General features: G+C 34.4%; 1 protein-coding gene across 1 annotated transcript; it reads left to right on the top strand.

Moving 5' to 3' along the window:
* The first annotated feature begins 11,549 nt into the window (after nt 1-11,549).
* Nucleotides 11,550-11,954, top strand: LOC129975430 (uncharacterized). Its single transcript, XM_056088493.1, has one exon. The coding sequence runs from the start codon at nt 11,550-11,552 to the stop codon at nt 11,952-11,954; it is 405 nt and encodes a 134-aa protein (XP_055944468.1).
* Nucleotides 11,955-12,564: the final 610 nt, after the last annotated feature.

The following is a 12,564-nucleotide window of genomic DNA, read 5'->3' as shown; positions in this document are numbered from 1 at the left end:
ATGACGGAAGATCCAAAAGGAAATTTCAGGTCTATGAGTCAAACGAGGAGGCACTTAACCTCGCCTCCCTCCCTCACTTCGGGTCACAGGCGCATAATGTCTTTGGAAGAGGGGGTGGGGACAATCGAGATTTGCAGTTGGTGAATGCGTGTAATTTTGTAAATGTCTGTCTTGTGTCGGAGAACCAGAGAACAGCAGTGATTCAACCACACCATTAAAAGGTCACCAGACAGAATAAAACAAAGATATTATATACAACTTCTGTAAAAAGAAGTGGTGTTGGAAAAAATTATTAACATCTGGAATATAGATACTTACCTTTAATCGTCATACGTCAGTTTAGCAGTTCGACTTCAAGATATATTCTAGTTCCTAAATACATTCTCGTTCCTACATGAAATTCGACTTTGGAAAGTGACATATAGGCAGTAATATTTTTTCTCAATGGAAAACATCAGCAACCAGGACCTCAGTCCCTCCTTTTTTACATTGTCGCTATGCTACTGATCGAAAGGGCAGTCACGACGAAGATAAAGTCTAATGAAGCATTATATTATTTTTACCCTTTGCTTAATATAGAAGGCTTTATGAATGCTAAATGAGCGCAAAACTGTTTTATTAACCAGCAGGCGTTGTCTCCCCAAAATTTTCTCGCATACTCTCTAATAAACTTGTCATGCCAGAGAAAGCCTTACAATAATATTGTAAGATATGTAACAATAGTTACATACAATAGTTACGGAATATTAACTTTTACAGGGAAAATATGAATCGAAACTGAAAATCGATTTTTTTCACACACGTTTTTTTTTCTCCTACTGATTGAAACAAAAATTTGACACAAAGCTGCACTTGTAGTCACAAAACAACATACCAAATTTGACATATTTAAGTCATTCTTTTTTTTTTTTTTTTGAGTTATCACGTTTACATATTTCTGAAAGTACCGACCAACAGACAATCAACTCAATTGGTCCAAAATTTGACGAATGTCTACAATATAGATGTTCCCCCCGGGGGGGGCACCTCGAAATGAGGATAAGATTCTTCAGACATGGTGGTTGGATCTCACCACCCTGGAGGGTACACAAATAGGTGGGGGATCTGACTCCTTCCATCGATGACGGGACGTACTTCCTTCGGGGAGGGTTGTACCGTGACCGGTGATGGCCCTTAGGACTGAACCACAGTTCCCGCCAGTGTTGCTGTTGCGGCGGTCCGGTCATTCAGCCTTATGGTTTAAATCCGTGTGTCTTTGTGGTGGGTCGGAGAGTCAGTTGGTTGACTTACCCTATAGATGCCAAATCTGAGTACCGAATTTTATCTATCTAACTCTCTTCGTTTTGTAATTATAGTGTTAACTTATATTCGAGCAGCCTGACAGACGAACTTCCTCTGAACAGATTTTACTCACAACTTGATAGAAATTTGAAAATTTGGTACAAAGACCGTATACCAAATTCCAACCGCCTAGCTCAGATCGTTTTGGAGTTATCTTTGTAACTGACAGACAGAAGGATGGACATCTTTCAAAAATATGTTTTTCGAACTCAGAGAGATGTAAAACGTGGGGATTTGTCAAAATCTCGAGTTCGAATTTTTGATGATTACTATACTTTCTCTGTACAAAGTACAAAAGATAGTAAAAGTACTTGAATCCTCTACCTTAATATTGATGTCAAAGTCTTCCACATGTCTCTATTGTCTATCTCTACGTCACTGAGTTGTACCTCAGCTGGCAATCTTCTGTACTTGATAGTTATAGCTTTATTAATTAACTCAGTATCGAATCTTGTGAATAAATTTTGCCCAGAGATATAGCAAAAGAACTATATATATATATTTATTTATCAAAATATTCAATAATGTTTGTTCTGTTTCATTAATTTCTAATTCGATCAATGGTTTATTCGTTTCTGTTACATGATGTGACCTAATCTTCCCTGATTGATAAAGATTTTTTAGCAATCTTCAGTATTTTCTACTTTTATCTCTGCTTTCAACAGTAACTTTGGTCTCAAAAGTCTTAAAAATTTAAGAGAAGGATGTTACCTACAATAAGAATGAAGCAAATAAAGATATCTTTAGCTTTTGTAAAAATACTTTAGTCACTGCCATTCGGACTATAAGTTCTTTTTTATTTATTTTCTCATATACGTAGTATAAAGAAAGTATGGTAATTGTGTAAACATTCGAACTCGAAATTTTGACGAATCTCCACGTTTTACATCTCTCTGAGTTCGAAAAACACATTTTTGGAAAATGTCCGCTTGCCTGTCTGCGACAAAGATAACTCAAAGACAATTTGAGTTAGTTAGTTAGTTATATTAACGTCCCGTTTTAAGCAACACCAGGGCTATTTTGGGACGGACTTCGTCATTTTGAACCGCGATCAGATGACGAGGACGACACCTGAGCTGAGTTATAATTTCCATTTTTTTTGAAAAAATTATCAACTTTTTTTTTAACCTTAGAAAAAAAAATTCAGAATGAAAAAGTGCTACTTAATAAAAAGTAATTAATTAAATAATTAAATCAATCAATCAAATAATTAAATAAATAAATAAATTAATAATTAAATTAATTAATTAATAATCAAATTAATTAATTAATAATAAAAGTAATTAATTAATTAATAATTACTCAAATAAATAAATTAATTAAATACTTAATTAATAATTGCTCAAATAAATAATTAAATTAATTAAATACTTAATTAATAATTACTCAAATAAATAATTAAATTAATTAAATACTTAATTAATAATTAAATTAACTTACTTAAATAATTATTTAATTAAATTTATCAATTAAATATCCCAAATTGTTCCGTTTAATTTTTGTTCGTAAATATTTTATATCAAAAAAAGGAAGTTACTGTATTTAATCTTCAAAGAGATTCGTTTGTGATTTTTTTTGGGGGGGGAGGGGGAGGGGCATTTTAACTTTGGCATCGTGACTTAGAAGCAACGGGTTTTCATTGGCTCTTTTGAGGGATTTACAATTCCAAATACTTTATATGGGCCTTTAAAGAAACCGATTGCTGGTTAAAAATTAAAATAATTTCATAGTAATTAATTATTTAAAATAAATTTCTAAGAATTAATTAAGTAATTAATTAAAATATATTTTTAAGAATTAATTATTTACAAAAAAAATCTAAAAACACTTAAGCATATTTTAAATATTCTCCCTATTTAGTATGTGAACCCAAAATACTTTTTGCCATTATTTTTCATTATTTGTTTATTAAAGGATAGTCTTAATGCAAACATTATAGACTAAGCAGTTTGAAGACAAAATGTTAAAAAGCAATAACAAAATACAGTAGAACTTGAATAATTTGAAGTTTCAGGCGCATAACTAAATTCCGTTAATATTATATTAATCAGGAAATTCAAGGAAACTGCAAAAATCAAATTTCCCTAAGAGCTAGAATTAAAAATGTATGTTTTAGTCAAATTTCATGGTATTAGTTCGTACATCTTAACTTTTCTTGCTAGTTTTTCGTTCTTTTCTTTTCAATGTTTTCCATTTTTTTTTTTTTTTTTAACTTTTGGATTTTTTTCTTAGACCTCATTCACCTTTTACTAGCTAGAATCCCAGACTGAAGCTCAGAAAGTCTGGTTACTTGTTTTAACTAAAATACAAACGCACGTAAGCACTACACAATAAAGCTTCAGGGCGATAATTTAGTTATATTAACATCCCATTTTAAAGCAACAGTACGGCTATTTTGGGATGGATGGACCTCATAATTTTGAACCGCGGTTAGATGACGAGGACGATACCTGAGCTGGCATTCCCCTCTCCAAACATCCACATCGCATCAACTGGAGAACATTTGGCCCCAACGGATTTAGCATGCACCATGGTTCTTCCGTAGTATCGATCTCAAACCTGAAACCTACCGGTTCTGAAGCCGAGACCTAGCTACCAGTCCATGGCGTCTCAAACGGGTTAGTGAATGAACAGGCAAAGAGTTAATAGTAAATAATTTTCTTCATTTTTCTACTTTATGATTACACCATAGCTTCTGCGTCAAAAAGAATCCAAATATTCTGTTCCAATCTTCATGATGATTGCATGCAAGATGTTCTATTTGTAGCAGTTCTTAAAAACTGTTTTGTTAAATTCATGAACAGGAATTCGACCAATGCGCTCACCACAGTAAATGAGGGAACAGAAAAAAAAAGAAAACGGGAAAGGGGAGGATACGCTTTATAGCTTCTAATGGATATTTTAAGGGAGTCTAGCTGAACAAGCAGCCATTTTGATCACGTGATTTTTATGTGATATTGTAGTTCCGTAGGGCAGTGAAAATACCGAAATTAGATGCTGAGATGTTTAGGAATGCCCAATGCTCTCATAATTCAAATGTTAGATTTAAAAAGAAGTTTATATTCGGGTGATTAGAAAATAATCAATTTTAAGAAAATGGATAATTTAAATTCTCTACATTTATATTTCAAAGAATCAGATAATGAATGGCACATCATTTAATATTTCCTTAGAGCATGATATGATTTCGTTCTAACAAGATTCGGCGGCGTATATATGAAGTCAAAAGTATTCAAGAGCTCAAGCTTTCGTAAATCCAACTTCAGATGTTGCTGACAACCACATCAGGCACGATTAGAAGTTTGTCACAGCCACCCCCACGCTGGCAATTAATCATCATCTCTTGAAATGTTTTCTCAATCCCACCCTTGAGTATTTTTGCACCCGCCGCGTTAAGCTCTCTCCTAGAGCCCAGCCAGAGCTGTCCGTCCGTCTTCAGTCAAGACCATCTATCACCCAGTGTGGCGGGTCCCTCCAAAAAAGCATCTTCTGTCAGCGTGTCCATTTGTTGCGAATGGTAAACTAACATGTGGTGGACAGTTCCTGGAAGTAGTAGAATATGTTTGCGGATGATAATTCACGGAAGATGGGGATGGGTGGCAATGTTTTTTTCAGAGAAGGAGAATACGATATTTCTTTTGGTTGCCGAGATACTTTATTATTATGTGTTGGTTAATTAACTGAAGACAGATATTTCAAAATGTGCGGCTAGGGTACTTAGTTGTTGAAAAAAAATATGCTTCCACGCCCAGCTAATTAAATGTGTGATATTTTTGGCCATCTTGTATCTTCACAAGAGGAAAGAATGGGAACTGTTATACGAAAACTTGATTTACTTCAAAGATTTAAAGTTATTTTAAAAATTAAGTGTTAAATTCTAAAACACGGTCCAAATTTACGTATTTTTTTCTGTACTTAAATGTGAAATTATGCAAAATCTATTAAAATAGAAAATGACAATTGCTTTCTTATATACCGGAAATATAAAGAGAAAACAGTGCAATCAATCACGGAAAAAATGTGTTCTCAAGATTTTAATGGATCTTTACGTTATAGAACTATTTAAATCCACAATATATATATATATATATAAAACATTATTTGTTGTGATGCAGAATGCAGTTTGAAGACAATGAAGATACTTTTTATCTTTTTAAATTCTTTTTAATCCATCAGGAAAAGAATAATTATTGATAAGCAGAGACGCGGACAAGACGTCCACCACAGTGCAGTACAAAAGCCGAAGTGGGGAAAAAGGGCCGAAACAAATTATCCCTCGCCTTATATAACCTTAGATTTTGATAGGGAAAATATTTCTTCATTGTGCTAATATATTAATAAGATTCTGATAGGGATTTCTGACGCATGTCAATCACATGTAAGGAAAACACAGGGATCTTTTAAGAAAGAATGTGCTTACTGGACATTTTTTACCCCTTCACGCCGAGCGTGTGAAAGTATCGGCGTTTAGCTGACTAAGCAATTTTATGAAGCTACTCTTGAATTGATTAAGTAGAGAAATGGAGTGGAATTGGATCACGAAATAAGAGAATATTTTAGAATGAAGTTACTAGGGGCTAAATTAAGATAAAATCTTGGAAATTGATTAAATTGAAATTAAGAGTTTAAAATATTATATATATATATATATATATACGAAATTAATTCTGTTTATCTATGTAGGAACACGAAATAATCATAATGGAAAGCGCTACACTGACGAAATATAGGATTTAGTCTTCGCATAGTAAATTTGTAGATGTCTGTCCGCCTGTGTGTACTTAGAATAATGGGACGAGTAAGATTAAAAAGATGAAAGTATTATGAATAAATAAAAAAAAATACGGCATCAGAATTCTTATGAATCTTCTTATTTTAGATTTCCTTAAAACTGAAAAAATAATGTCGGGAATTAAGATCTATGAATTTATGAATAACACAATAATCGAGAAACTCGATGAGCGAGATTCACGAAATTTGGTGGATGAACTTTACACAAAATTTTAAATCTATACCTAGCATTTTATGAAAGAAGTCTAGGGAAGGAAAATATGTCCCTGTATAGGTGAGCACTTTAATTTAAAAAAATAGAATAACGTAATCGAATGCAGAAAATTTATCTGTGTCAAACTTAGCAATTGCTAATTCAAAATAAAGAGAATTAAAATACTATTAATTCATTATAAGGTACAAAAGAAATAGAAATTATAGAAAATTTAGAAGAAAATGGAAAAGAATAGAACTATTATTTTAAAAATAGAAGTATGGAAAAATCTGGAAAAATTCTGAAGACAAATCTTGAACTCCGAAGAAGGATTTTCACTTTTATTATAACTTTTATTATTATTCACTTTTATTAAGATCGTTATATATATATATTCCTCCTCCTCATTCCGTTATATGTAGTAAAGTCATTCTGTTAATTTGTGGAATTTGTATTTTTCAGCATAATAAAACATCTAAAGTGGATACTCTAATCTAATTTCAAACAAATACATTCCCTAATAACACTTTAACAGGGAAAAGCCTATATTTCCAGCGAACAAGCTGGTCGCGAAAAGCAGCTAGTTTCAAATAAAATGAGGAGATTATATCAAATTTCTTTCACAGCAGATATTGTATCAAAAACATAATGGATAAGAAAAGCAATATATATATATATTATGCAATGTACCTTCACAGCTTGTCAGCTGGTATTTTCGTCAATTCAGGCTGTGGGTTCCTTTGGTATTCTAAATATATTACAAACTAAGGAATATAAGAATTGTATTTCTTTTTTAAACAGGCAGAATTTATGTCTTTGCCTTATTTAACGTTAAAGCTGAGTTTTGTAGGAGTTCTGTCGCCTTCTAAACATTTTCGATGCGGCGTTGTTGGAAAATTAGCATACTTATAACAACTGCAATTGCTTATAAGTAAGCAATTTCTAAGCTTCCATCATGAACCCTGGAGTGTGGGTGGTCCGAGTTTTTTCGGAAATGGTGCTATTTGAATTAATATAAGAACCGACGATTGAATTTTAAGGACTCCTACGATGGCAAAAAAGTATATAAATGGGTTTTTAAAAGTAAGGTGTCAGCTGGTAAATTGTTTTTTAAAAATGATTCAAAAGTTGAATAGTCATACGAGATACTTTCTGGTTATTTCATTCATAATAAAAATACCTTTGCGATGGATATGTGTGTTGATGAAGTTTATTTTAGAGCTCCGGAAACCAATTTCGAGGCACTGTTGCCAGTATTTGTCACTTTGTTTTTCAAACTAAAAAATATTTATCTATCCATTTTCTTTTCTGAATTTATTTTTTCGTAATTTTGTTGTTTTTCATGCGCAGGCCACGTTTGCACGGAGTTCTAAGTATCTAAAAATGAAAGAACAAAACAGGAAAACTGAACAAAATAAAAAATGTTTAATCGAGATATTTCCGAATCATTTTATATTGTATGAAATGTTTAAAAAGTGGAATTTTAACAGAACACTGTTTATGACCTGGATGCTTGCTATCTACAAAATGCGGAATGTGTAATACAAACATCCTCCAAAACACATTACAAAATAAAGCATTTTACCTAGAGCTATCAAATCGTGCAAGCGGGTGATAGGTACACAGTAAGAAAGATTAGGTTCTAAATCTTAATAGGGAAAGTCTTAATCAGATCATTCATTAAAAATAAATCTCCATATTAATGTTTTTCCTCACTCATGGGGAAACATGATATCGTTAAAAAAAAAGGGTGGGGAGGGGTTGTCTTCCTAAAATTTTCTTTCCTCAAAACGTACTCTTTCATTAAGGGGTTAACTCTCTTTCCCTTTCATAAAATTGTGGGCCTTAAGCAGAGCCGTGAATGCCACGAGTACTCAGATTTTTGTTTCCATAGCCTTCGATTTGTGTGCATCTTGGTATAAATAAAAAAACCGGTATTTGTGTATGAAATGCACTGTATTGGTGGGCAATAGTATCGAAATAACGATCTTTGGCACGAATCTAGCGCTTTTATCTAATTTAGCATGCGATCTTTGGCACGAATCTAGCGCTTTTATCTAATTTAGCATGCGATCTTTGGAGATTTTTATGTGATTAAACGCTGACATGCTGTTAATGTATAAGTTCCATAAAATCGAATACATATTTTGAACATGTATTTTTAGATCGATTGAAACCAATATTTAACGAAGAGTTACAATGGAAGTCACAAAATCACATACCAAATTTCATTTATTTAAGCTATTGCGTTTTTGAATTGTTACGCTTACAAGCATCAGAAAATAATACCGACAGACAGCTAAATGCTAGACGAATTTGGTTCTGAATTCAACACGGTTTGCGCTTTAGATGCTAAAAGTATGAACCAAATATCATTTATGTAAGTTGATGCGTTTAGATAGTTTCACAAGTATCTAAACTTTATAACGCAAAAACGTAATTACTTAAATTTTATATGATTAATTTTGACATGTGATTTTATAACTACAGTTGTAGTTCTACGCCAAATTTTTGTTCCAATCGGCCTGAAAAAAGGCATCTAAATTACAAATTTGATATTGAGATAATTTTGTAATTGCATCCCCGTGATTAACCGCCAAAGATTGCACGCTAATTAGTGATAGTTGTCCGCCAATGGCATGAAGTAAATAATACATAAATACATTTACTAAAGAACATACCTCTCCCTCCGAGTTAATATTCATTTTCAATTTACATTATATTATCCAAATGCTTGCCGCACCATTAAACTCTACAAACCAGCCAACAGACTTTAACTCTCTCTGCAACAAAACGAACTCTTATAAAGCTTTTTATTCCATTCAGAATTTCGTGAAAATAAACAATTAATTTATTTAAAAAATTCTAAAACAATTAATTATTGAAAATTAAAAATAATTATTAATGATAATAAAAACATTGGTTTGATGATTGTATGGGCTCTACACATAATCAGCGCTCTCTTTGTCAGTAAAAATTGCGTCGCCATATATTAGGAAATGTGACGAGACAGTTTCAATTGAGACGTGTAATCAAATCTTCCAAACTACGATCCTGTTAGCGATTTATCATTAACCTAAATGTTTGTCTACTTTTTAAGTGTTCTGAGTGCTGTTTGAGTAATTAATGTAAACGTAATACATTCAATCTTTTAAGAAGAATTAATTGATATCGTACTAAACATTCGATGACTCCTTTTTGAAGGTTAATAAATGAACTAAACTATGCAGAGAAAATGAAAATTATGAAGTTGTTAGCTATGATCATCAACATCGCAGTGCTGTGCTTTACGGCAAACTCAATGCCGTGTATTTAGTGGTATGTAAAGATGAAGGAAACGAATGACTCAAACCTAGGATGAAAGTGCAGCCAATCTGCAGTTCAGAACTCATTATATTGCCGCATTGAAGAAAGACAGTCGAAGAAGCTCCATGGCCGAATGGTCATGGCACTGATCTCATGGTCAAGTGATTGTGAGTTCGAGTCTCGCTGGAGACAATGCGACTCACAGTTTCTGTAAATATCTAGTTCCTTGATTTTATGTTTTCCTTTATTTCATGTTCCAGAAGATACTGGAAGTTTCTTTAGTCGTTGTTGTTGTTTCTTATGGCACTTGCCATGGACAAGCCGGCTGATTTAAGCCAGAGGGGGGAGCGCCTCTTGTTTTCTATCGCAGAACCATCTAGGGCCAAGGGAACGTCTTAGCTACACAAACCTTCACAACCCTTTACGGGGCGGACTTCATTCACGCATTTCATTCACTCAACCACAGATCGTAATTTAGACCCGAATCAGAGAACGATCACCCCTGATCCAGTACCCCCAGTGGTATTACTCTCGACATGGAGGACTTTGTGACCACGACATATTTAACGCGCGTCAGCCACCAAGCACGCGGGGAATCTTCGGCCGGCGGGGTTCGAACTCGCAACCAAAGGGACGCGAATCCGACGCTCTGCCAACCAGGCTATCCCGGCCTTCATTTCTTTAGTTTTTCAGACAAGTGTTCTGGACTTTTCTTACTGTCTCCAGAAAAGTATTCTGGAACTTTCCCTGCTAGCATAAAAGCAGGAGGTTTGTCAGTCACTGTATTCTCAGTTCTGTGTTCAGTTAATAAATTGGTTTAGCCCTACTTCGTGTGTGTATCATTGAATTCTATACTAAAGTATCTACGTGACAATATAATTTTAATTTCATTATCCAACTATAATTAAATTATCGCTTAAAAGTTTATGATTGACTTATATTACTCATTATTCGTAATTAATTTTCATAAATAACTGCATTGTAATTAAATAATTACATAATAACGATTATATTATGTTTATATCAGGAAATCATTTTTCACTTTCGAAATTTCTTGCATCCTTCGTTTCCTAATAGTTTGCTCATCAATTTAACAGATGTTTTTTTAACATATATTAAAAGAAGGTATTATAATCATCGTAAAAATTCGACTTCAAGGCTTTGATAAATCTTCACCAGTTAAACAGATAATATCTCATAATGGTATTATGACTATGAAGATCGATCTTCACAAATCGTGTCTTTAAAAAAAAATCTTAAAAAGTCTTTCATGAAAATTGGTAACAAAATACTAACCGAGTTTGCATTAACTAAAAATTCAATCAGTCAAAGCATATGTAACTACCGGATCCAGGTTTCGACTATAACTGAAGTTATTTGATTTGCTTATAATCAGAAGATATTAGTAGAGAGTAACTGAAATATTTATTTACAAATAAACTGAAAAGGAAATTTAGAGAGATCAAAATGAATCCGCAGTGAAATAGTGGTAAATGTCTCCATTTCGGAACCAGAGGGTCATGTTTGAAACATGATTCCGTTAAAGCGCCATCGTGTTTGCGGTCTTTGTACAAAGAAAATTTGGCATAGCGAGCTAGCTATACACTCTTCTTTTGGTGCGGAACCGTAGTTTGAAGAAGGCGGAATGAGTTGCCAGCTCAGGCATCATCCACATCACATGATCGGATTTAAAATTGTCAAATCAGTCACAAAATAGCCCTCCTTTGCTTTCAAAAGGCACATTAATGTAACCAAACTTGAAACTAAACTACACAATCCAGTCATATTAATGTGACCACCGCCTACTTTTGACGTCAACGTTAAATAACCAATTGCAGAATACACGTATTATCAGCAAATTTGGTGGATATATAAAGTGTGTTGTAGGCATTCGAAGAACATTTCTGATCTTGTAATCATGCAGAAACGGAGCAATTTATCCGACTTCCAAAAGGGCATGATCATTGTCTTTCGGGTCAAGAGTGGAAGCATTTCCGAAACTGCTAATTTTGTAAACTGTTCGTTGGCCGCTGTGGTAAAAGTATACTGTGCAGGGCAAAATGACACTGTCCAAAATCAGCGACAAGGCAAATGTGGTGCACCACAGGCCATAGAGGGTAGAGGTGAACGAAGGTTGCGGAGATGCGTTCGGGCGAATAGATGTGCAACTATTGAGCAACTGACCACCCAGATGAATCAAAGGGCTACCAACAGTGTCACCACAATGACAGTTCAGAAAACGTTGTTGCATATGGGCCTCCGCATATGCCTATGCTCCTCCTATGTTGACTGCTGTTCATCGACGACGAAGGATGGAATTTGAACGCCAGGACTGCAACTGCACTTCCATTGAGTAGAGACAGGTAGCATTTTCCGATTAATCACGTTTTATGCTCCATCGGACAGATGAACGTTGATGTATACGGTTTGAAACGTCTGAAAGCAAACGCTTTGAATCAATTGCCAGAAGGGTCCAAGCTGGAAGAGGGAGCATTATTGTCTGGGGAATGTTTTCGTGGTATTCTGTGGGTGCACTCATCATTGTGAAAGACACGATGGATCAACACGAGCATGCATCTATCCTTGCGGACCATCTTCACACCTATATGCGAATTGTTCTTCCCCAAGAGGATGTCATCTACCAGCAGGACAATGCGATTTATCATAAAGGCTGCAGTGTACGTACTCTTCCTGGTGGTTCGAAGAGCACCAGGATGAGTTTACCGTATTGTCATGGCCAGCAAATTCCCCGGACTTGAAGCCAATCGAGAATCTGTGGGACCAATTCGATCGGGTAGTTCCACAATCCCCGATGTCTATCGGGGGTTATGGTAGTTCGCACATGAATCCTCACTCGCGTAAACCTAGCGCAGCTGGCCACGGCACTGGAATTGGCATGACTCAGTATCCTAGTTAATACTTCAGGAAGCTGA

The sequence above is a fragment of the Argiope bruennichi genome, chromosome 7 (assembly GCF_947563725.1).
Source record: "Argiope bruennichi chromosome 7, qqArgBrue1.1, whole genome shotgun sequence".
Lineage (NCBI taxonomy): Eukaryota > Metazoa > Arthropoda > Arachnida > Araneae > Araneidae > Argiope > Argiope bruennichi.
Note: the sequence above shows the minus strand (reverse complement) of the source record. Positions and strands in the feature narration are given on the sequence as shown.